The 26,087-nt window shown below is 40.8% G+C and overlaps 1 protein-coding gene and 1 long non-coding RNA gene across 5 annotated transcripts; one reads left to right on the top strand and one right to left on the bottom strand.

The window, feature by feature from the left end:
* Nucleotides 1–1,519: 1,519 nt before the first annotated feature.
* On the bottom strand, nt 1,520–20,490 carry CSNK1D (casein kinase 1 delta). Of its 4 annotated transcripts, XM_027717312.2 has the most exons (10): nt 20,177–20,490; nt 16,735–16,845; nt 14,786–14,934; nt 14,071–14,299; nt 13,530–13,700; nt 11,881–12,029; nt 11,132–11,303; nt 10,700–10,839; nt 6,706–6,772; nt 2,734–4,906 (listed from the first exon to the last, which is right to left on the bottom strand). In XM_027717312.2, exons 1-9 carry the CDS (start codon nt 20,250–20,252, stop codon nt 6,740–6,742), a joined length of 1,230 nt encoding a protein of 409 aa, XP_027573113.1. In that variant the 5' UTR covers nt 20,253–20,490; the 3' UTR covers nt 2,734–4,906; nt 6,706–6,739. The 4 variants fall into 4 exon arrangements, with proteins under 4 accessions (XP_027573102.1, XP_027573113.1, XP_027573095.1 ...); XM_027717301.2 differs by lacking the exons at nt 2,734–4,906; nt 6,706–6,772 and adding an exon at nt 1,520–2,658 and having other exon boundaries at nt 20,177–20,482; XM_027717294.2 differs by lacking the exon at nt 6,706–6,772 and having other exon boundaries at nt 20,177–20,482.
* Nucleotides 20,491–23,850: 3,360 nt separating this feature from the next.
* Nucleotides 23,851–25,378, top strand: LOC120325044. Its single transcript, XR_005566837.1, has 3 exons — nt 23,851–24,150; nt 24,247–24,364; nt 24,825–25,378. It is a non-coding gene; the product is annotated as an uncharacterized LOC120325044 (long non-coding RNA).
* The last annotated feature ends 709 nt before the right edge of the window (nt 25,379–26,087 follow it).

Raw genomic sequence — 26,087 nt, 5'->3', positions numbered from 1 at the left:
CACACCTATTATTCCCTGCTGCTGGACTTGTTGGAGGAACATGATCCACCAATACTGGAAGAGTAAACAACCTTGACAATAGCAGAGAGAAGCATATGAGAAGCCATGGCTTTGGAATGTATTATTTTAGCAGCTTTCTAATGCTTCTGGAATAGAGCTCATCTTCGTCTCAGTAGGAAAAAGGTGCATCCACTAAAAAGTCAGGGCTCTTAAAAGCATTTTGCTAGTGACACGGTCTGTGAGATCAGGAGTCCTGTATTTGTCTGAGAAAGTATGGCAAGTTAGAGACAGAGTAAAAAGCTACTTACCTCTGGTTATACACTGTTTGTTCCTTGACAGATCTCCATACTTGCTTCATCATCTCAGCAACATTCCAGCTGGCAATGTTCCTCACTACTCCAGATGAACACTTCAGAGCATTAAGAAAGGACACCTCTTGCTCTCCTCACTCTTCATCTACTACTCTTTCAGCAGTTTAAAGCCTTTCACAGTAAATCTCTGAATCCAATGAAGAAGCATATCTAGGTTTTAGTATTTAAAATTCTGAAATTGCAAAAGGCTTTTCAGTCTTGCTGAAAAACATGCCATAAGATCAATTGCTGAAAATGACAATCAAACTTTAAATACAATTTCTTAGCAGTGAGAGCAGAGAAACATTTGCTGTTTGGGGTCTTCTAAGAAAAAATTCTGTGCATGACCTCAAATTACCCTGGTTTATGCTTTCCTTAAGGATTATGGGCAATACCAGAACCTCTGCATTGCCTTTGTGCCTATAACACTTGCAGGTCTGAAGCAAGCTGAGGACTGTAATTAAACAAAATGTTTTTTCTTGTTATGGTCAAGACTAAACATTTTCTTGCAAGTGCATAATGTACAAATGAGTTCTTGTTTTGTTCCACATCTCATCCCAAGCACCCTTGATTGCTCACAGCAAAGACACAGTAGACTAGGGCTTGATACTTTAGGATGATCCACACAATTTCTCCTTTTTCCACATTATTCTCTGTCCATTATGCTTACCTGTATCTCAGACCTAGATCTTACACATTTTGAATCAAGAATTCTCCCAAAATGAGATTAACAAAGAACACGATCTTAAAATTTTTTGTCCAAAGATGTATTTTTGTCGATTCTGTATGTATAGATCTCATTTCATTTTCTGTTGTCCCTCTGCCTGTAGCATGTGGTTTTGATAGAAGAACCAAAGCATACCAGTCTTAATAATATTAGGCAAGAAAAAAACAATAATGTCTGAGAAAAAGTCATAAAGTCTTAATCCTGTGCAAATATCTGCTGATAAAGTTAGTAGGATTTTGCTGTGAAACAGATTCTTACTGAAGATCAGGCCTCTGAGCACTCTCCTGGTACAAAAGTATTGAAAAATACACATAGCCTACACAATTCAGGTTCAAACAGTCACTTAAATCTAGACATATACATATAAAGTCAATAATTGTTGCCCGAGGGAAATTGTTACCAGAGGGAAATGTACTGTTTTTAATAACAAAGTACTGCATTCTTTCACAGTAAAACCATTTTATTATTAACTTGTCTCATCCAGTGAATTTTAAAAGCTACTTTGCTGCAGGATTAAGTTCATGGATTACAATTCCTCACAACCAGATTAAATCTAGATTTCTGACTAGACAGCTCAGCGCTATTAAAAAACGAGCAGCGTTGTTTGTTTTCACTTGATATTTTGTACACACCAAGTGCAGCTTTTGCAAAGCGAAAGTTGAAGAACAAAATACAGACCTTTTTATTTCATTCTTTTACAAAGAGAAATATTCTTGAAATGAACATGTATGCTACAATGAGGGGTCAATGCTACACTTGGGTTTGGGACACGGGGAAACAAATAGTTGTGCTTATGATGTTTTACCCCACTGGAGAATAAAGGATGAGTTCTACATGCTGTCATCCAAGGGATATTTTGAATACTTCTGTCAAGTTAACATTGAATATATAGACTCAAACGTTTTTTAATTAATATCTCTCTTAAAGCACAGGATTTATTTTCAATTGTTTTTAAAGTACTTCTATCATGAAGAACTCAAGGACTCTGTAACCATTCAAGATTATGTAAAACAGCAGCATAGGTGGTACTTTCCACATAAAAGCACATAACCAGTTCTAAATGAAAATTATGAGAATAAATGAAAATATCCTTCCAACTTTTAAAGGCCTGCTAATAAGAAACAGAAAGGATTCTTGAAGGTGCATCTGCCCTCAGATTATAAGAAGACTTTTGAGAATAACACAGCAAAAGCCAGGATTTTATTATACAAGGCATTGTGGATAGAGCTCAGTATTTTTCTTGCTCTTTTCTTAGCTCCCAAAACTGAACCAGTCTCAATTCTTTTACCATACTTCTTTATCAGTACCATGTATTACTTGATAAGCAAAAGCATTTGAAAGAAAATTCAACTTCTGGAAATGAAGCGATATTCAAACAAAAACATTTACCTTTAAAGAGACAAAATACATGCTTTCTGTGAGCAAAGCAATTAATACTTTCTCTTTCTTCCTGTATCCCCCAACTGCTGCATTCTGATCACAACTACCAAACTACCAAAATCCTTCAGTGCAAGTTTTGGTACTAAGACAGTATCTTCAAATGTTTGCAACTGACAGTATTCTTTGTGGGTACAGAAACCCCTAAAAAAAAAAAAAAAGACGTTGCATCAACTAAAGGATAAGGATTCATTGTAAGTAAGTTACACCGAAGAAGAATAGAAGTTGATATGAATGTATTTACACAACTGTTAAAGTACACAAATACAGTGGTAGTACAAATGAAGCGCTTCGAGATACTAGTTTTCAGTACATAGGTTTACACAGACATTCTAACTATTTTCTGCATGATGGAATTTAACCATTATGAAGGACAAAAATTGTCCAGAAGTGACTACAATTCTAGAAGTCTGCAGTCAACTTTTAAGTATAGCACAGCAATCTAATGGTCCAGATACAGAGAGAATAAAAAGGCTGCTTTTGTAAATCCTTCACACATTACATTATTAACCACAGATATTTACAAGGAAAGCACAGTGAAGTGTAAAATTGTTCAAATGGTAGTGCACATGCGTAAAATACCAAAGTTTATAGTAACTGAGGAAGTCATTCCCATATGCAAACTTATCTGTGTATCAACTTCTTAAGCTTTTCCACTATACTCTCCCCAAACATGTTTCCCCAGTCTGACCCGAGGAACACACAAGCAAATAGCTGACGTTATGAAAACACTCAAAGAAGAATGATAATATTTAGTATGTGGACTTCTGAGAGGGGCAAAAAAGAATTCGTGAAGACACAGTAAAAACTACTCTCCATAAAAATTTGAAGACCAATACACGTTTAAAAAATTGTTTCCAAGCAGGGAAGAATTTCTCAAAATACCTAACTGTTCAAACAAAATCTCTGTATATACTTTCATTTCCAACATGGAATTTTCCACTATTTCATTCATAATAGTTCTGATACTGTTCCAAGTACCGTGAAGACAGAACACCTACTTTTATGAGACCACTTACAGTAACAAACAATATGAGGAATTTCCCATATTTCATAACCAATAGGTGCTAACAACAGCTTTTTGGACAACTTGAGCACGTTGAGTCATTTATGCCTAGCTAATGATTCTGGGCATACTCAGGTTGAATATAGTTAAGAATTAAGTATGGTATGCACCTGGATTGTAAAAATTCTGAGGATTTCACAGCAAGAATAGGTTGTTATGTTTGGGGGTGGTTTTGTCGTTTTGTTGGTTTTTTTTTTAATAATTCCTTTTTTGAGTCTTGGCGTGTCACAAAAGGCCTATATCAATTCATTTATTTTTTTATAAGCATGTGAATGCTGAATGAAACACACAAATTCACTGAAGACTCAGTAGTAACATCTATTTTCCACTTGCAATAGCCTCCAAGCTAACCAGCCTCAGAGATGCAGAAACAAAATCTTCCCAGTAAAAACAATGTTTGAAACTATCCATTTACTCAAACTAAGCAGAGAGATAGGACAAGCTGTCAAGTTCTAAATCCCTCAAATGTCAGGTCTTTCACTTTGTCCTTCATGTTTTTTACAAAAAAAGAAATCCATCTGTACAATCTTTACTATACTTAAGACTCTCCTGCAGGGTATTTAGTTCTCCTCTTTTATGAAAAAGAATGAGTATTAAAAATTCCTTTGTGTTACACAGAAAGTTATATGTCCAGTGTGAATGAAGACAGCAAACAGCAAAATAAACTAACAGTTTTAAAAATTTCATGAGAAAACCGACTCAATCAGAATGGGCCCATACATGAAAGTAAACAGTTTAAATAACATCAGATCGTTTTGATTCATTTACATGTTCCCTGGCAGACTAACCTTTTAAACAAGAAATTTCAAGTCATTGTCTTTAGTTCAGGTTTGTTTATATTCTACATTTTTAAATCAGACAAAAGCAAGAGTTCTTTACAGAGAATTAAGCCAATAATTTTAGCAAAATGATACAAAAAACTTTCTTAAACCAAGTAAAAGATTTATAGTTACAGTAGAATAATAAAAAGGGGGTAAAGTCTGCCGCCTGTGGAGGGAAAACTGAAATGGCCATCCAATAACAGGCGGTCAACTCTGTAAACCATCCTTCTTTTCCAGCCCTGTTACCACAGGGTTTCTCTTAAGGTCATTGGGTTTCTGGCAAAAGCGTCCTGTAATGGCAGCTGCTGGAGTCTGTGCATATTCCTCCAAGTGCCTTTTAGGTCACACGGAGAACTCCAATTTCCGCTCTAGTTTAGGGTATTTTTGCTAGTAAAGCCATTGGTAAAACAGGAGATCAGCCATGCATTATCTGCCCTCCGTGGCAAAATAATTTTCATCGGTGCACAGCAGACTGGAGAACACTGGTAGTTACCCGAGCAGGAATCTACCAAAGCCAAAAAACAAAACAATATCAGCACATGTCACGTCCAGTTAACATACAAGTGTCTCTCAATGTACTTTTAAACAATTCATTGCCAAATAGAAGTGTGTGAATTTAAAATCCAATGAGCTACACAATGTTTTACACCCACCTGTAGCTACACGAAGTTCCCTATAATTTTCCTCTTTTATTAGAAGTTAACATGGAAAATTCACCTTTCCAGCCAGAGGGGATGTTTTGAAGAAAAGTGAACAGAGCATAAACAAGCACAGAAGAAAGAATGAACCAGGTGAAAACACTACTAATGCGCAATAATAGACTCAATGAACACTGAAGTTTTTGGGGAAAAAGTATCATTAAGAAGGTTAAAAAAAATTAGTTATTTTCAACAGCTTTTCCGGGACACTGTGTTAAAAGATATTCCACTTACTACCATAGCTTGACCTACTGCAGTAAGAGTGTAACATTATTGAAATATCACACTGTGAAAGTGAAAAACAACAAAACATCTCTGCAATTTAAGAAACGAAAAATGTCCAAGTAGCTGGATCAGTATTCAGTATTCGTTTCAGCTGTCGACAGCTACAAATACTAAGGCATACAATAAAGGCCAACCAATGCAGGCAGAACCCTGAGCAGACCACAATCTGCATGTCTCCAGCACACAGGCTTTTCAATGCAAAGCTTTAGGTTTGCTTTTTTGCATTTATTAATGTATTTTTTTATTTTTAATTGGTCTTTAAAGTGTTAAGCTGCCATTTACAGTTGGATCTGTTTAATGTTACAAACTGTTCACAAAGCAGCTTGTGCAGAGTCAGCCAAGCACATAAAGCAGAAAGAGAAAACAGAAGAGGAATAGCAGAATTCGTTACCAACTAGAGATATAGGATTAGTGCAAGCATAGGCTTTACAGAGAAAGTGAGACAGCAAACAGAGCTATACCACAGAATTTATCAAGGAACAGAAAAATTTCACAGCCTTTTTTTAATAATAAGCAAAGCAAAGAAGCTCCTGAAATACTTAAGAAAAGCATTCTTCAGCCATTAAGGTTCAGATTCCAACTGAAACTTGTTATTTTCCCGATGAAACCTGCTATTGCCAAAAGCAGAACAGACTAAAAGGCCAAAAGCTGCACACAGAAAGACAGAAACTTCTACTACAATGAACAGTGGAAAAGAGTTCTAAATACCCAAATCCAAGCCTGTCTACCTCTGAGATGCTCACATTCAAATGATTCTCCTTAGTATGTGAACATTTTTCAAATGTACATCTGAATAGATCTGTGTACTTTTAAAATGAGAGCTCATAGGGCATGGAGAAGAATATAAATCAGTGAAAAATGGATAAGGCTGCAGTAGAATGACAAGACAGAGCCTCATTTGAGTAATATTGTCAATTGAGTCTTCAAACAAGTATTTTGCTTTTATGATTCTGAAGCAGATCTGGTTTTGAATGGAAGACATACTGCTGCATCAACATCCCTGGAAAGACATATAATTCTCAAACAGCTAAAATTTAGACTTATTTTATTTCATTCATGATACTTGAATAATTTTAGGGACTTTTTAAGTCACTATTCTTGTCAATTCTGCTTAAGAGTCCAAGTGGAACAGCAGCAATAACTCAACTTTTGGAAGAACATTTATTTTTAAGTTAGAGAAAAATCAATGCTTTATCAAGCATCTGACCAGAAGGCACAAATAAAATTTTGAGATCACGTGAGAAGAAGCAAAGTCGGATGTTTCCAAAGAGTTTTTTTCCCACCCCGTCCAAAGTTTTGGTGTCTAATGAGAAGCACTCACCCAGTGCTGCCTTCCAACGAAAGGAGACGAGCAGCTACTTGCCATGGTGTTCGAAAGGAATGCTATTCTGAGGTAGGGGAAAAGACAGCAGTTTGTAACAGTTCCACTGCCCCAATATATAAAGATGTCTAACAAAAATCCAACTTGAACTTCCAGTAGCAACTCTATCTTTTGAGCAGCTCTGATTTCAGACTTCTATAGGACATTTCCATCATATTAAGGGATATGTAAAAGGAACAAATCATTAATCCGCAAAGAAAGCTGACAGGGTCAGAAGAACAACACAGTGTATGATGCCTATTAAGAGAGATATATGGAGAAAGATTCGCTGATGAGGAAATGGAAAATGCAGAGGCATTGGAAGTATGGCACAGCCTCTAAGTTGTTCAATGCCAGTGTTGGCTACAGTCTTCTAGAAACTTCTCCTGTCAAAGAGACTTAATCAAATATTTTTTTGTGCAGCACTCCAATCTTTTCTTCCAAACATAGAGAGAATATACCAGTAGGAATTTGGCACAGCTTTGACTGTTGGGTGCTGAATATGCTGCACTCAAGAAAAAAATTAAACAACTTACTGTACACCATGAACAGTCAGACTGAATCTTTCGTCGAAGGAAATGAAGGCTACTCACCCATAACTAGACTCTCGAGATAACCACTGCTTTCAGGATGCAGCCTGTGCAATGTGGACCGACAGCACTGATTCATAGTAGTGTTTACTGGAATACTCGTTACCTCCTTTACTACATCTCTTAACATTTAAAAACTACATGTAAAGAAGACTTAGGGAACAATTCACTTACAGAGCTTAAGAGCAGATGGATCTTTTAACAGCCAGTATGACTTTCTGTCCAATACAGATCACAACCCTTCATTGCACACAAGCCTGTAATTTAGGCTTGCTTTAGACTCAAATACACAACTGAGAAATGAATCCAGTTTTGATGCAAAGGCAAAGAGGACAGATGATCTACTTATTTTAGAAGTTCTTTCAGTAGCTGACTACCTTCATTTAGACTTCTATTTTGCCTTTCTCTACATGTGTGATTTTCATTTTAAGCAATAGGTTCTTCATGTGTTTTCTGCATAAACATTAGTTCTTGTTAAAATCACTGTCTCTCAAATACTACACCAACTAACTCAAGACGTTCTCTTATCTTTCAGACAAACTGAAAGAAATGGATTTAAAACTCTTGCATTATATAACCTGTTTTCCTAATCCATCTCATTAATGACACAAAATAACCTCTCCACTTCTGTTCATTACTGTATTGTACTTAGTCATGGCTAGGCTTCGCGAACGAAGATTTGGGAAGGCTCTATCCACATTTGCTGCCCATGGCAGAGGGGTTAGGACAAGATGATCCATAAGGTCCCTTCCAACCCAGCCCATTCCCTCTGCAAATCTCTCTTGCCTTCCTATTACAACAGGCCCATGGGAATCTGTTTACATTACACTGTAGTCACACACTATGACCCTGAGAGTAGCTCAGCTGGTTAGAACATGGTGTTAACAACACTAAGGTTGTGGGTTTGCTCCCTCTATGGGCAATTCACTTAAGAGTTGAACTTGATGATCCTTGTGGGTCCATTCCAACTCAGAAAATTCTCTGATTCTGTGATTCTATTATTCAGTCACCATAAGCAGATACCAGCAGTGGTTCAGTGTCTTGATTAAGAACTAAAATGAAAACAACAGATGATGAATGAAGATCCCCACTAGGCTGCTACTGGGATTGTAAAGAAGTCAACCAAGTGATTGCATACTTGGAGCAGAGCGTTTAAAAGGGCAGGTATGGAGATGCGCCAGTAAGACAGACTGTACTGCTGGCCCACATCACAAATTACACATCTGGATGTTCAAAGACTACTCAAAAAAACCCCCACACAGCCCTACACAATCTCAGAGTATTCCCATTTTACAAGCTAGGCAGAACCAAAATCTGTATCTGCAAGCCCACTGGTCTTACTCGTATCTTACAAAGTTTAGCAGTGTCACCTGCACACTGAGTTAACATGTCGTTAACATCGCAAAAAAAGCAAAGATATACCCTCTCCTAACACAGTCAAGTGACATCACTGCATTTATTTCTGTTACTGCTATTACTCATTTATCTGACAGGTAATGGAGACAAAGCATCTGAGATTTGCTCAGAATGCCAGAGACAAACCCTGGGCAAACACACTTCTCCAGGAAACCATCTTTACATTTGAGTAAAGGCTTGGGGAGAATTCTGCATCACAGTCTCACAGAACACCCAAGGTCAAAAGGGGCCCCTGGAAACCATGTAGTCTAATCCCACGATACAAAGCACAGTCAACTAGAGCAGGCCACTCAGGACAACGTCCAGTTGGGCTCCAAGTAATTCAGAAAAGGGAGACTCCAGAACCTCTTAGGGCAACCTGTTACAGTCTTTGCCCACTTCCATAGTAAAAAATTTTATTCATATGTTTAAATGGAATTTCTTATATTTCAATTTGTGCCCACTGTCCATTCACCAGATATCACTGTGAAGAGTCTAGTTGCACCTTCTTTACATTCTTTTATCAGGTATTTATGCATATTTACAAGATCCATAACTATGCACAAATCTACCCTCTTTGTTTTCATACTATTTAAAATAAAAATATTTCAGCATGAGAATTTCTGCTGGCAAGCATTGCAGTTCAGCGAACAATTTAAGATGGCAAAACTGGCCACCACAGTGAATACAGAAAACCTCATCTATCCCCTATTCTCGTGCAGTTATTTTTGCTCCTGAACTGTTCATCCCTTGTGCAAGCATATATATCTGTGCAGCTACATGGTTTAACAACCCATTCACCTTAAAAGCCAAAAAAAATCCCACTTCACATTTATTACAGCAGAATTGTTTCTCCAAGCCAATTCACTCTCAGTCTTCATTGGAAATATCCACCCAGCCTCCATCTAAATAAAAAGGCCTTCTTTCCAGGACTATGATTTCACATATAAGAACATGTACTATCCCAAATAACTAACTCCCCCAATTAAATGATGAAGCCAACAGGAACCGAGTTAATTTTTGTCAGTGTTCCCTGTCAATGAGGAATGAGTCCATGGCAAAAGTTATGCAGTTAGAACTCCAGCACAGCATTGAGACATGATGGAAAAACCCCTAGGTCACTGCACCAGTCCTCCTAACACACTGTTTTCCCAGTAATGTTGCAGAATGTCTATAGTATGGGTGATTCCCATTCTCTAAGTAAGACCAAAAGTAAATTGTACAAAGCCACGTCACACACTGCTTGGGACAAGACTGTCTGAATATGCTGAGAAAGGAATGTCACAGCCTAAACTTTTATTTTTTAGAGTAAAGAGTTAAAAACATATTTAAACACTGTCAGTTTTAAAAGGAAATATTCCTAAAGTCTGTTTGCTAAGTCACTGTGACCAACAAGGATGATTTCAGTGCTGACTATGAATCACTATCATTCATCCTGCCATTCTCTTCAAATCAGCCTTCTGCAACCCATCCATCATCCATGTATGTTGCCTCCTGTTGGCTCTGAATTAAGAACACTACACTATATTTCTTCACTATTACACCTCTCTATACTTCAACTATTTCTTGTCTCATCTGCACCAATACTCTCTGTTCGGTTGATTAGGAAACATGACTCACAATTGCCTCTTACTCTGCTTCTTCGTTGGTAACAGGTACAAGAAACTCAATGAGTAAAGGAGATAAATCTCATAATCATAGGTAAAAATACTGTCTCTCGACAATTTTGCATCATCTCAGACATCAATGACTTTATTATTTGGAGTATTCTATGCTTATTGCTGTCAAGGTAAAAAAAAATAATTCTTTACAGCCACATCACATTCAGGCTAAGTGTCAAGTATTTACATGAATAAACATCATCTGCAAAATCGGTATGAAATCACGTCGATTAGCTAGTAAGTTCTTTTGGCAAATGAACTTTATCAAACCACGTTCATTTTTTTCAGTACATAGGGGTTTTTTTTTACCTGCGAAGTTGACATGCGAGAGGTATCTTGTCGGCCTGTTAAGTCAGACGAGGAGATATTGACCGGGGCTCCACGATGCAATCTCATACTCACTTTCCTTTCTCGTTCCATACCAGACACCGGCCGAGGAGAGGTGTTGGCTGTGAGAAAAACTGCATTAGATTCTCATAACGAGAAATGCAATTTTGACACGCTCACTGGAAAAATTACACTTTTGCTGTTTGCACATAAAAATTCCACAGATTCAAATAAGAGAAATCAAGGCCTTTGTTTTACATTCGCAGAAATTTAAGTATCAATTAGCGTGTACTGAGTGTATATAATTACCTTCAATCTACTAAAAACCAAGGGGTAAAAAAAACAAGCAAAAAACCAGAGACAAACTGCAAATTAGTCTAGAAGGCACACCTACCCAGGTACTTGGTTACTTACCAGCATGTGAAGTTGGGGTAAGGGGAGTAGGAGGAGCTACATCTTGCGTTCCTCTCAGCCTGCTGGACGCAGTGGAGGGTAATCCACGCACAGCTGGACTTCGTGTATGTCTTAACCTTTCCTCTCGTTCTCGCCTTTCACGTTCAGCATCTTCAGCCGCTCTGCTTGCACCCTGCGGGTCAAGACTAGTGAACAACTTGGGGATTACTGAGCTTACAACTACATGTTTGGATAAAAATACTGAAAAGAAAGAACTGGACAACATGTAAATTGAAGTCTGGTATGGCATTAATTATTTTGGTAAAATTTCTTTAGAACTGCCATGAATTTTGTTCATACAACTACTGGTATAGTCTTCAAAATGCTAAAGTACACACATACTGCTATGGCAGCTGGACATCTCCCCAGCAGGTGCAAATGACCCATGCTGAAAATCAAGGTGGGATAAAAATAATAATTCCACAACCTAACCTGGTGACTGCCCTAATGGAAGTGTCTCAGAAGCCTTACACATTGAAAACCCTGTAATTTCAACTTAGTTGTTATTCAACCCTTATACCATGGATCCTGTATCTCCTGCCTTTCCTCATTTCCTGATCTTTTTTTCTATAGAATAGAGCTGCCAGGAAGAAAAAGGGAGGACAATCTCACAGTATCAGTTAAGATACTCAAAACTGACAATGTAATAAAAAAACCAATCAAAACCATTAAAAATTAAAAAGTTTTAGAAAGCTATGTCAGCTACTCACAAATTTCAGCATGTTCCAGTCAAACACATAGTCATAGGAGAACCCTTGTCGATGGAAGAGGTTTCTGAATAATTGCCTTAGATAGGAATAGTCCGGTTTGTCATCAAAACGCAAAGAACGGCAGAAATTCAAGTATGTGGCAAATTCCGCTGCAATTAAAGAAAGCCTGATTTTTCTCTTCGGCTTCACATTTGCTTTTTATAATTCTAAATAAGACAAAACCAAACCACCCTGAACCCAAAAAGTGGGGAATCTCCGAAACATAAGAAAAAGAATAATGACCTAATACTAGAAATCTACCAAGGGGACCACTATAACCCACCTCTCAAGACAACACTGAAAAATAGTCTATCACAGAGGAGGCAAAGCTCTCACTTGCCAACAGCAGAGAGGACCCATCAGCACAGTTTTTTAACCAACAGTTGGTGGGGGAGACTTAAAACTTTGCTTTGAATAGACTTTACACAATTTTTTGTGGGACACGGAATAGCATCTCTTTGTTAAGCCGCATAAAGATTCACTTCTGCTACCTCACAAAACATACAAAAACTAGGGGACTCAAATTTCCCACGTAAGTCATGCTACATTTTTTAACTCATAATAGTCTGAAAGCTTGTTTTTAGATGGCAAACAAAATATTAGTTACACAGCAAAAAAAAAAAGGAAAATTGTAGTGAATTCAATACACCAGAGAAAATAGCAGTATCAAAAGACTAGCTTTTGAATTTAAATCTTTCCAGATGAAATAAGATACTAAAAATTTATGTTAAGGAAGAAATTTTAACAAATGGTACAAGAAAAGTTGATTAGCCTTCCCTGCCTGTTAACCCCAGAGAAAAACCATAATTCATGAATGTAAAGGAACATGTAGGATGCAACATTTGAAACATATCAAAGACAATGAATTTTCCAACAACCCGAACAAAAACTGTAGCTCTTGTCATCGTAACTAGTTGCCAAAGTCAAGAGGGGGCAAAGAAGAGACATAACTCCTCATGAAATGAAAATATTGTCTGATGACAGCTAGTGTTAAGAAGTTCTAAAACAAATTTAAGTATAATTTTTCAGGAATCAAAAATGCCTTGTTATTGTTGTGGTGCAAATAAACTGAGAAACAGAACAGCTTTGAGGCATGATTCCAGGATCCAAGAGGGTTTCTTATGCCTCTCTCAAATGCTAACCTTCAGCAGGCCAAACCTGGTGTGACAAGTGGCAACTGCAATAGGTTAAGAAGTCCATCTATGGACTGTGCAATCCAATTTATCCATGAAACAGTACCCACACACATAGAGAAATCTGTAGTTTGTTAAAAAGCTGTTTGTCTGTTACAAGTTATCCAGCTAACACACGCACACATAACACAGCGCAAATCAGGTGTACCAAGCTACCCTTCCAGAGCATCACAGTTATTATTTACCAAGAGTTTAGACATGGGATAATTATAAATGCTCTATGAACACAAAGATCCTAGTCTTGACAGCAGAGTATTTTATCACAGATGTGCCAAATTGTGATGGGTAGAGGAGGGAAAGTGGGGGGAGGGGAGGGGGAAAGAGAGAGAAGTGAAAAATGCGGGTAGAATTTAGCATAAAGAAAAGTACCACTAAAACATGAACACGTAGGCCTAGTGTCACAAAAGAGTAACTTACAAGGATATCCTTTACACAAAACCTCAATGGGTGTAGACATTTTCTTTTCACTGATACGTTCATATTTCTGCCTCTTTGTTGCTGCTTTCAATCCCTGCCAGGGGAGGGAGCCCAGGTTAAAATACATCAGTACATAGCCCAAGGACTCCAAGTCATCTCTGCGAGATTGCTCTACAACAGCATAAAAAAGTGAACTCATTAGGTTTTATTTTCTACTGGAAAAACAAAAGACTGTGCAACAAGACTGTCATAGAAACCCTCAGAAAAACAAGAGACAGCGGAGACTTACTATGCCCATGATAAATGCATTCACTACAAGAAAAAGCCTATTACCCTTACAGTTATTAATAAATGTGCTAATTCTTGAGCATTACAAACTGACTGAATCCCACCCAATCAAGAGATGCAAGACCACACGTGCTGCACTGTTACTGCCAAAAATAGAGACTGTCTACTATGCCTCCATAAAGCAACATCCACTTTCACTAAAATTACGTGCATCAACACTTCAAGTTTCTCTTTATTGCTTTCCCCAGCTCACCAATTCCAAGATGAGTGTTGATGGATGCATAACGGGCAGTTCCTGTTAAGTTTTTATTTTCACGATACGGAATATGTTGGTGAGTTCGAGCATCTCGATACTTCTTTGCTAGTCCAAAGTCTATTATGTAGACAAGATTGCCTTTCTTCCCCAGGCCCATTAGGAAGTTATCTGGCTTCACATCCCGGTGGATGAAGTTCTTAGAGTGAATGTACTCAATTCGACTAATCTAAGTATAGACAACAAAAAACCTCATTGTTGAGAGACTAGTTAGGCATACACCTTTTTCTTATAAAAACACTAGTGATACTGTCTTAATAGTAAAAGAGGTAAAAAAACTTTTTACTGTAAACTCTAAGGGCATTAACGAGAACATAATTTAGAAGACAACAGATAAAACCTTCTTTCCAGGTCTTTCCCTGTGTCTACTTTATATTTATTTCCAAAAACTTTCTTGGGGGAAATTTCTTTGTCTTTGAGCAGTGCAACACCTGGTTTGCAAACAGTGCAGGTCCAGTTTTTAAAAATCATTTAAGACTTGGTAATCACTTTAGATAAGGTAGTTTGGATTTACCGAAACAGGACTAATTTTGAGTCTTTTCTCTAATGATACATCTCTAAATTACAGAAATAAAATGTAGTTGATTATGATTTCTCAGAAAATTTTAATATCCCAACATGCTGCACTATCAAGAACAACAGAACAGTTTCCTACCATTTGGTCAGCAAGTAGCAGGACTGTCTTGAGGCTAAATTTCCTTGAACAAAAATTGAAGAGATCTTCAAGACTTGGTCCCAACAGCTCCATCACCATAACATTGTAGTCCCCTTCAGCTCCACACCACTTAATTGTGGGAATACCCACTAGAAAAAAGGAAACAGTTTATTCAGTATAACAATTTGATTTACACAGTTCACACGCAAGTATCTTCAAGGCTCTTAAGATGAACTCTAAGGGGGTCGTTACTGTGAATGTTTCCATTTACACTGAAGCCTAAAATATTATGCTACCTTCAGACATTAAAAAATGAACTGTTTGATAACTTCCAGCAGAATCAATACAAAATAATGGCAAGAGAGGTCTAAAAACAGCCTTTATCCTCTTCCCCAAAACTTCCCAGTCTTTGTACTTAGCTTATAATTTGACAGTATTGAGCATTTTTGCTGGATTTGAACCTTAAGCATTTTACAAACATTAATTTCTATATAGTCTCCAAGACTGCAACAAGGCACAAATCGGAACTCTGAAAATAAAGACACTGACAAATCACTAGATATTATTACTGAAGAAGGCCTTAGAAATCAACTTAGTTTCAAAGCCCGCAAGATCACCATGAAATATCTGTCTCTTTCATTTCAATTTGCAATCAATTTTCTTCATACTTATCTTTCCTTCGGTTCCACAGTATTTGCTGTTTGGTGAATCTCTACCAAAGTAATGGTGTTTAGGAAATGCATTACATATGCATTATATATCTGGCTTGAGAGCATGAAAATTAGCTGAAATTTATGAAGAAACTCAGGAATCTTATTTCACACAAAGCTGTAGAAATGCTCAAATATTTTGAAATAAACCTATATGCAGGTAGCCTTATTCAGAATTTCCAATGTCTTACTTTGAGTTAATTCTATGCATTTTGGTGTGAAATGTGATAATTCACCCAATTTAAACTCTTGCCTTTACTTGACATGCATTATTTTATCCTGAATTGTCTTCACAAAGAAACCTGTAGAAACTCAACCTTCTGCCACCTGACTTCACAGCATCCATCCTCAGAAAGTACCCACCATCACAGCCTTAGTAAGGTCATAAGGGAAGCGTTTTACTCTATGAAATCTATTCTGGTTACACGCAGCTGGCAACTGAATGAGGCAGGAATTAAAAAATACCTAAATGCAAATACACATTATTATCCAGACATCTTATTACTGTACTTTGCATTTGAGATACAGTGTGGAATGTAAACTTTATGCAAAATATAGCCTCATTTAGGAAGAATTCCAGGGACTATGAAACAAAAGCAAAACTTAACTACACCAGGTTTATGTCCCAGAACTGCACGGGAATCTTACATTTACAGGATTCCAAAATATATGAGAGTTATTGTAGCAGAATACTTGCAGGAGCTCCGAAGTTGCTTCACTCCTATTCTCCACTACTAATGCCATTTTGTCTTTGAGTTCTCATAGCAAGGAAATATTTTTAACTCAGAAGGAAAAATACTAACATATGCAACAAAAATTAACCTGAACTAAAAAAGTTCAGAACTGTGCTACTACTATAAGCAAGTTAGATGAAATGGTCCAAAACACTGACTACAATCTTTCACTGACCCATGAGAATCATAAGTAAATCAGTGTACTGCTAGATGGGACCGAACTTTGTTTTACATTGTACAAGGTCTTCACGTTTTAATAGCATGGGACCGTGAGCAACATCAGAGGATCTTAGTGGTTATCGTGAAGTTTAGTAGCCATGGATTCAGAACTGCTACTCTACATCCCTTGAAGAAGAACTGAGATGCTGCTCTTCACCTATCCTGCTACCTTTCCCACCTTCTCCTTATTCGTCAAAAGAGATCTTGGACGTTAAATACTTCCAGGTGGTAGACACAAAGATGTAAAACCAGTTAAATCTTTGAAGAAAGAAAATAATTTGCTTGCCTCCACCCTGCATCATTTTGTAGATTTTACTCTCGATGTGGAGCTGAGGGTGTTTGGTTTTCACACATTCCAACTTAATTGCAACCTCCTCTCCGGCAGCAATATCAGTTCCTAAAACCACAAGAATTTAAAACATTGGTCAAATTATTTTTGAGATACATTTCCTTTGTCAAGACTGAAAAAAACCAAATATTGACAAACTATTTCTCAACGGCAAACACCCAGAGATTATTAAGTACTTTCAGCCACAATTATCTAGAAATTCTTCTGAAACCTTACAGATACTCTCTGACACTATTAGACACTGTAACACAAAAAAACCAAATTGCTGCTATCCCATGAAAAAAAAACTCCACCCAAAATGAGTGCATCTTCTCAAGGGTGTCTTTCCACTTCCAGTTTGTGGTGTAAGTGCTCAGAATGAGTATTTACACATATGAATCCCTGTCAACCCAAGAAATGCTAGGTATTCAAATCACCTCCTCTTATGCCTTGGAAATAGAGACTATAACTTCCGTAAATCTCAACATATTTCAGATATATCCTGACACCTTATGATTTTATCTCGTTAGAAGACAGACTATCTATAATCAAGAAACAGGAAATGACAAAAGAAAATGTGTAACACTTTTTAGAGATATTGCCAAGTCTCTACTTTCAGAATTTGACTTTCTCTTTTCTGCATTACCTCATGGTCAAGGATCATGTGAAATACATCACCTGTTTGACCTGATCCCCACTTTTGAAAGCCCAACTTGAGGTCCTCTAGGGTTTTTTTTAAAGAAACAGTGAACAATCTTTTTGTACTCACTTTTGCCATGATTAACATTGCATAGACTTTTACCCTGCTTCACTTTCCTGTAACTCTTCTCAAATTCTTGTCATTCTTTCCATAAGTAAATTTTAATTACTGCATATTATTTCCCATTTCCCTTATCTATACCTCCGCCAGTTCCATAATGCCCTTTTGGGGAGTCACACAAACCAATTAAGACAGATAATGACAAGAAGTATAATAAGAAGTCAGCATTTGTAAGTGGAAAAGCAAGTCTAAAGTTGTGGAAGTATTTTCTTTTAACTCCAAAATTCCAATTTACGTGGTATTACAAAGTTCTCTACTGTAAGGAAGGCTTTGGATGTTATTTTAATCAGTTTATAACCCAAAATTTATTAAGAAAAATATACACGTAATGCAAGGAACCATGAAAACACAATGACTGCAATGTCTTTGTGACTTGTATTTACTTGACCTCACGGTCTGGGCAACAAAAAAAAAAGGCCTACTCTGATCCCCTCACTCTTGTCCATGTTTCATACTAGTTAGAATATCTAGAAATCTATTTCTTTCATATCTTCCTCTGAAAGGGAACTTAGGTAAATTCCTAAATTTTCTTTTCTTCAGTTATCCATACTCCTTTATTTACAACAGTGCCTTACATTCCAAAATCCTGTCCCACAGACCCCCCTTCCAAATTCCAGAAGGCAAATTTTGAGGTATGAGGGAGAATAGGAAAAAATATGGAAGGACTATGATACTAACAGTGGTGCTGTTAGTGTTTATGCCAAAGAAGGCAAAGAGGGAAGGGTTGGGAAAAGGGAGGAAGTCCCTCCCCTCTATTCTGGAATGTCTTCAACACCCTTGTAGCTGCAATTAAAACAAAAACAAACACTGGGGACTGGAAACAGGCAAAAATAATCAAATTTTCTGTTTCAAAGCATAAAACCAAGCTGGAAATATACTGAAGTAATCTAAAATTCACTGAGGGCTATCAGAAGGCACATGTACTTAAAAATAATTTATGACTTCTGAAATAACTTTAAAAGTTATTTTAACACACTTATGTCTGCTGTGCAATCTGAACAACACCAAGCAGAAATCTGATTTTTTAAAAACCCAAATCACATTTCATTATCATAAAAAGCACAGTTTTCAAATGTCTGTTCTACACAATAATGACAGGCAAACCAAACGGGGGTCTACAAAAGGCTTCAGGTCCTGAGAAACAGTAATTTCACCCTGGAAAAATAAACCTATGCCACGAGCTGGATCTTTCACTCACGTACTTCTGTGCTAATTACTGGCTCAGGCATGACATTTGCAATAAGCCCCTAAATGTAAATTCATGACAGTATTTAGAAATAAAAAGAAAATGTAAAAATTGGAGAATTTATTGTGCAAAATGCAAGCATTGCAGAGAGGAAGAATCACGTTCTCTGTCTCTAGACAACTACATATCGTGTCAGAAATGTGGATTTTCCATCAGGCACATGATCTGTATTACGGATAACCAGTATTTCACTATCTGTAAACAAGCAGCTATAGCTAACGAATTATTTTGGAATGCCAGCTGTGCACTGCAACATGAAACACTGCTGTCTAGAAAAAACTCCCCCCACCACTCATACTGCATGCACTGCCAGACATACCACATACATTATCAAGTGACATTGCCTTTACCTTCCACAAATATGCAATAAATATACCTAAGCTCCTTCCCCCTGCTTCTTGATTTGCTTTTCAAAGTTAACGCGATTTTCAAAAGCAGAGTACTTGTTTCTATGGGACAAGACATAAAGTCCTTATTTCTTTGGATTTAACCCATTTCATGTGGCTTGAGAGTTTGCATAATATATCGAGCATTTTAAAAACACTGGCTTTCAAAACTTGATGTACCTACCACTTGTGCTTGTCATAATCATAACCAGTAGGCTGTTACGTTAGACAGCTATAGAAATGGATAAACAAAGACAACTCCAATCCTGCACATTCTACAATTGCATGTCAATCACGATTAGGGTGACAGTCAAGCAACAGGATTAGCCAAACTATGAGGATTCTTTGAAGGATTTAAGGTTTTTTTGAACTGCAACCTAATCACCTGTAGCTGTGGAATTTTTTTTTTAGGCCTCACAGGAGAAACAAACATCCCTGTGACAGCAATTTTTCCTAGTCCACTGCGGCAATATTTAACTCTGATACACGTTTCTTTCCCAAAATGTTTTTCTCAATGTGGGGGGTTGTGGGTTTTTTGGGGCATATGTTTTTTTCTTTCCTTTTAAATTAGATGATTTTTACCCTTCTCCCCATTTCACAGATGCAAACCGTGCCCAAGGTCACCAGACAATGGGAAGAGGCAGCCAGAATTCCCGATTTCCGCACTGTCCAAATTAGGACATGATGTCAACGAAATATTACATTGATACTGCTGTGCCCCTAGCAAGGTACTTCACATCAAAGGGCATTTCTTGGTCAGCAGCGCAGCCTGAGCTGCAAACAAGGTGAATGAGGTTCCGGGGGTTGCCCCCGGCCCAACCTCAGCCGGGGGCTGTGCGCGGGCCGGGCAAAGAGCAGCGCCCAGCGCTCGACCCGGTTCGGCCCCCGGTATTCTCCACAGAGCCACAGAACCGCCAGGTCAGCCCCCGGCGAGCCAACCCTTCATACCAAGGTAGATGTCCCCGAAGGAGCCGCTCCCGATCTTCCGGCCGAGCCGATACCGGTTCCCAACCCTCAGCTCCATGACGGCAGCTCGGCTCGTCCGCGACCCGGTTCTGTTGCTCTGCCCGGCCCGTCGGCTCGCGCTCTGATGCTTCACAGTCCTGCGGCTCCGGATGCCATCGCGGCTCTGGTCTTGCCGCTCGATACTTGCGGCACAGGCGGCACCGCCGCCGCAGCTCCTGGGCAGGATGGACGCGGATTACCCGCGCGAGCGACCCCTCAGCGCCGCGGGCCCCGAGCCGCCATCCTGCGTGACCTCACTTCCCTGGCGCCGGCCCCGCCCCTCCGCCCCCCCCCCCCCGCGCTCGCTCGGGGCGGGGCCGCGCGGCCTCAGCGCTTCCCCCCGGCCCGGGCCGGCTGGCGGCTGGGGCTGCCCTTCTGTCCTGTTTCCCAAGCCTTCCGAGGTTGTCCTGTTTCCGGAGGCCGTGGGTCACTGTAGTGGCTATGTATTCTGGTAGCGGTGCTTTCCGAGAAGTGCTCATTTGACTGCGGAATGCCAGGGACAAAGTCTGAGTCATGACCCCGCAAATTTCAGGGGAAAACCGTGTCATTCTTGCTGGAGAGGAGTGTTGGGATCTCCTGTGCCTCTCCAGGTGAGGAAGGATTCCTCTTAGCATAGTCCTACACCGACTTTCACGGTAAGGCCTGTATGTGTAATCAGAAGCACAACACGGCCATGTGGTGTGTTCACGTGTGAGGCTGTATATTTGTGAACCCTCATACTGTAAAAGCTGTAAGACATTCATTCAGTGTCTTAGGTGGATGATAGCTGAGCCACTGGAGCTACAGAATAAAGGTCAGGGAGGGAGAAAGACAGACAGAGATAGATCTAACTGTCAAATTCTCCCAGCAGCTCTGAGAGCGGGAGCTGCGGTTACTCTTGGACCCACTGGTCTGTGTCACCCCTCCTCTGCATCCCATCCCTACCACCCCACCTTTCTTCTGCTGATGTAATGTTTTTTACTTCCCTGTACCTCTCCCTCTCTCATTCTCCAAACCCGCCTCCTCTTTCTCTGTTGTTCTACCTCTGTGTTTTGTTCTTCTTTCTGCCCTTCTGTCCTGTTTCCCACCCCTCATTTTCCTTCTCTCTCAGTCATGCAGCCCAGCACTATTTTTGTCTTTCTCCATTTAGCTGTCTTTCAATTTTTTTAACTTCTCCCCATGTGCCCTCTAGCCCTTCATGACCTCCCCCCCATTTTTATTTCCTCTGTCTCTCTGTCCTGTATTCTAAGTATACTTTTTCTTTGTTAGATACTCTCATTCCAGGTCCCTGTCCCTATGTTTTCATTTCTTCCCTCTCTGTCCCACAGCCCATTTTTCTCTTCACCATTCTCTGTCTGTCTTCGTCTGCCCATAATTTAATTCTCTCCCCTTTAGCTCATCGAGGGTTTTGTGGTATTTATCAGTCAATCTCTGTTCCCTTCACTGTCCTCGTTTTAAAATCCCTCCCTCTCTGCCCTTTGGCCCATTGCTATTCTTTGTTTGTCTCCATCTTGTTCATTCTGGTTCCCTCTCCCTTCTTTCTCCCTGGTCTGTAGCCCATCGCTGTTTTCTCCCTCTTCTGCCTCATGTTCTCTGTGGCTCCCTCTTCCTATTTTTTCCCCTCTTCTCTGTCCTGCAGTCAGTTGCTGGTGTATTTGGTTTACATGGCAAGGCATCATTACCTGGCGCGCGCAGGCACAGTCTGCAAGGGAGGGTTCAGTGAGAAGACACCAGGAGTTGCCCCCATGATGGGCACAGCCAGTTCTGGCTGCAAGATGGATCTGCTGCTGGTCAAAGACCATGACATCAGTAATGCTGCCACTGCCTCTGTGATGGCATGTTTAAGAAGGGCTAAAAAAGGCTGCACAGAAGCTATGACAGAGAAAAATATCCACAACCATTTCTTCCCTGTATGTCACAGATTCTTCCTTACAGCCCCCTAGGTATTCTCCCCGATGGCTTCTTTGCCCCAGTAGTCATGGTTTTTAAAAAGCCTTTTAATGTCTCTGCATCTCATTATTTGTCTTGGTTTTGTGCAGCGTGTGTCTATGTGTGTTTGTGTCTGTATTGGAGTTGCTCTGCCTTTGGCCACAGCAGTGAGAACCTGCAGAAGAATAAACACCGGATTCCTAATTTTTTAGTTCATTCTTTAAAGTTTTATGCTTTACTCTCATTTACTAATCGAGTGAGCGAGAGGTGCAGCAGCAGTGCGAGGGCCAGAGCTGTTGGATGGGTCTGGGAGCACAGATTCTGACAGCCGCGTCCTGCAGCAGTGCTGTGGAGAAGGGATGAGACATCTCCTGGCACTGGCCAAGAGTGTTTACTTTTATGCAAAGAATGCATTCAGAATCATACCAATTAGTCTTAAGTGTTCAAATGGCTCTAGCTTTTAAAAGACATATTTCAAGCTTACCAGTTCACCTAGAATCTGCCTTCAACTCAACTACTCTTCTATCCCTTATTCTGACAGAATTCCTTTACTACCTTTAGTATTTTTATTTAATATGCTGAAATATAATCTGGGATTTTTGTTGTTCAGATGTAGTGTTGTGTCTTGTGATCCTCTCATCTAGGTTTGCCTGCCGGTCATTCAGCATGCTGGGGTGAGGGGTGGCCCTGTGCCTGGGGGCTCCTGGCCCTGTCTCCAGCGGATGTGGCAGCAAAGGCTGGCTGAGGAGGAGAGTCCAGGGCCAACTGGGACCGGGGATGGGGTTAAAGACGAGGGTGTGGGTCGTGGACAGCTAAGGACAACCTCGAGGGTAAGACCTGGGGAAATGTGCAACGAAAAAGAAATGGCTCAGGGCGGGCGCTTGGATTTCAATGCGCCGGCGGCCACCGGCAGCTGGGATACGACAACGGGCAGCCTCCGCAGCTCCGCCGAGCCCCGGGCGGGAGGAGAGCGCAGAGCAGGGAGGTAGGGGGCAGAGAAGCACAGTATCCCCATTGGCTGCCGTGAACCGCGTACGGCTCTCCCATTGGTCAGAACACGGTTCGCAGCGCTCCCACCTGCCCCATTGGCTGCTATCTCTGTCAATCCCGCCAGGACCCCAGGGACTGCCCTGCGTAAAACCTGAACAGAAAATAAAATAAAATAAAAATAACATCTAAAGGAAAAATGAAACTGAAAAAGAAAAAAGTAGAAAACAAAATAAAAAATAAAATCTAAAATAAAATTACAATAAAAAGAAAATAAAACTAACATGAAAAATAAACAATAAAATAAAATAAAAACTAAAATGGAAAAATTACATTGGGGCTGGATTTCGCCTCTCTCAGCTGGGGTGAGAATCGCTGCTGCTGCCACCTGGCGGTGAGCGTGCAGTACTGCGCGTGTGCGATGATTTCGCGGGTGACGCTGACTAAAAGCTGTACTGCAGCAAAGAAGGGAATGCACGCACACCTACTCGACGGAAGCCGAACGTCAGCTGATACATGAAGGCAAGAAGGCAACCTCTCACGTATGCGCCCCTATTGTGCGACACCCGACGTCACGTAGTAAGAAAGGGCAGCCCGGCTTCAGAATGACGCATGCGCAATAACTTCAGTGACTCTCCGATGCCGCCTATTGATAAAACAGCGACACTGGAGCAAAGAGAACTGCCGTACAAAAGATGGCGCCGCCCAGACCGGAAGTCTTCCATTCGGATGGATAGAGAGTTCTTAAAAATAAATTTCCAAAGGGATTTGTTGAGACTATCCCTGTATCTTCCTGCACCAGTGAAGAGCACTAGTTTGACTTAGTAAGAAAGACTGAATTGCAGTGCCAAAATCAGTAGCTCTGCTCACCTTGAGTTGTGGCTGTCCAAAGGACAGTTCTCTGCAGGCACAGCTACACAGAGTTTGGCTTCCCGGCGCTGCTGAAAACGTCCTAGAATCCCACCTGACTGGAGGTTGCTTTCCACGCTTAGTCAGAAGTTCTGTGAAACCTTAGTTGAAATGTAAGACCTGCATAGTGACTTCTGCTCTCTGACTGGGGGACAGGCTGCTGGGTTTGGGTGAGGTTTCTCTTCTTCTGGTGTTTTAAATGTTCTCAGAATCCACAGGTAAATCTTTGTCTACGGGAGAAAGGTCAAAATAAACAAAAGAGAGAGCAGCTGGAACACTTGTGGAAGGACATGGGCAGCGTGTGTGTGCAGGGCAGCACACTGGCAGGTACCTCCCCAGGAAGATAAAGGTTACTGCAGAAGTTTTCTGAAGAGTTTGCCTTGTGAAGTAGTACAGTGCTTCTTTGTCCTCACAGCAGAAGTGTGAAAGCAGCTCCATGTTAGAGGAGCGGGGCTTTAGTTCCTGTGGGATTGATCACACTCAGCTCTTCCTGTGTCAGTCACAGGTTTGGAAGAAACCCCGCTGTGTAGCTAAAGCAGTGGACCTACTAGAAATAATGAAATACTTTAGAAAAGGTGAAACAGTCAGATCAGAATATGAGAAAGCTCTGCTGTTGGCTGCACTGTTCCTTAGATGAGGCGAGTAGGTGCTGATGGAGTCTGTCCTGTGTCTGGGATCCACAAGCAGCTTTCTGTCCCCTTAGAGCAGGTGTTCATTTCTGGGTTTCTGTGCAGATAGAAACCTTACCTTTAGCAAGCTGGTTTGTGTACAGCCTGTTCCCTTCAAGGACCTGATGCTTCTGCAATGGGTCCCTCTGAGCTAATACTAACACGAGGAACTCTCGATGAAGAGCAAGAAGAGAGGGAGAGTGACGCTGATGACATTGACCATGAAGGTAAGGGAATGAGGTCTAAAAGCTGCCTCTCAGGAAATCCCCTCTATATTTCATGACCTGGATGGACTGTAAGGAGAGCCTAGAAAACAAGCAAACATTCAGTCACCTGATGTGTCAGAATCTGTAGCAGAAGCTCAGCTGCAATGGTCAGTGCAGGGATATCACTCTGTAACCTTTGTGAAAGTTCAATTGTAAATTTTCTATTCAAGTAATTAATAGGTGTATAATACACATAGACCAGAGAACTCGTTAGGCTTGGGGCATGCAGTGACCTCTGAACCTGATTGATGCACAGATGTGTCCATCATCTTTTTGGCCTTACAGTTTCTGCCCCTGGCTCTCTTCCCTTTTCCTGTGACTGTGGTCTTGGAGCAATCTTCTAAGTTGTTACAGTGTGATTTTTCTCTTCTATAGCTCACAGACTTAATCTTCATTCTTTCCCTGTTCCACTGGGACAGGGATAAGTGATAAGGATCACTTATTTCCTTTGCCCTGTAATGTAGTTGAAGATGGAATAGACTTTCTATGTTGCTTTGGCTATCCTGATTCTAACTTGTTTTCAGAAACACAAGTAGAACAAGTACTGAAATAGCGCTGAACTTCAGCAGCAGCGGGGACTGCGCAGGAGAAGGAGGGTGGGCAGCGGGCCTGGGGCGGGCAGGGGGATGGGGGTGGGCACTTAAAAGATTTCGGCCAGGGAGCTGATCTCAGCCAGCACCCAGTCGGGGCAGTCTGAGTCCCCCCAGGAGCAGAACTGCTGCGTGGGGAGAGGCGGTCAGAGGCGCACTGCCGCTCTGTGTCCTCCCCGCTCCCCGCCGCCGACTCCCGGCCCACCACGTCGCCGCTGCTCCCCGGTGCCCCATGCCGCACAGTCCGCCTTCGCGACCCGGAACCGCCCCGTGTGCCGGTGGGGGGCTCCCCGAGGGGCTCTGCAGGGGCCTTGGGGCCGGGACCCCGGGGGTGCAGCCCGACCAAGGGGCGGGGCAGGGGACGGGGTCCCGGGAGCGGGACCCGGGACGGCCACGGACCCGCGGGAAGGGCCCCTCCGACACGGCCCTCGTCCCTCCTCCCGACCACCCGAGCACCTCCCGCCACCCCGCGGGCTCCAAGCCCCGCCAATCCGGGCCCGAGGCAGCGTCTGGCCCGCCAATCCCG

This window comes from Pipra filicauda, unplaced genomic scaffold (assembly GCF_003945595.2).
Source record: "Pipra filicauda isolate LSUMZ 115617 unplaced genomic scaffold, ASM394559v2 scaffold80_size11013439_pilon, whole genome shotgun sequence".
NCBI lineage: Eukaryota > Metazoa > Chordata > Aves > Passeriformes > Pipridae > Pipra > Pipra filicauda.
This window is presented reverse-complemented; position numbering and strand designations above follow the sequence as displayed.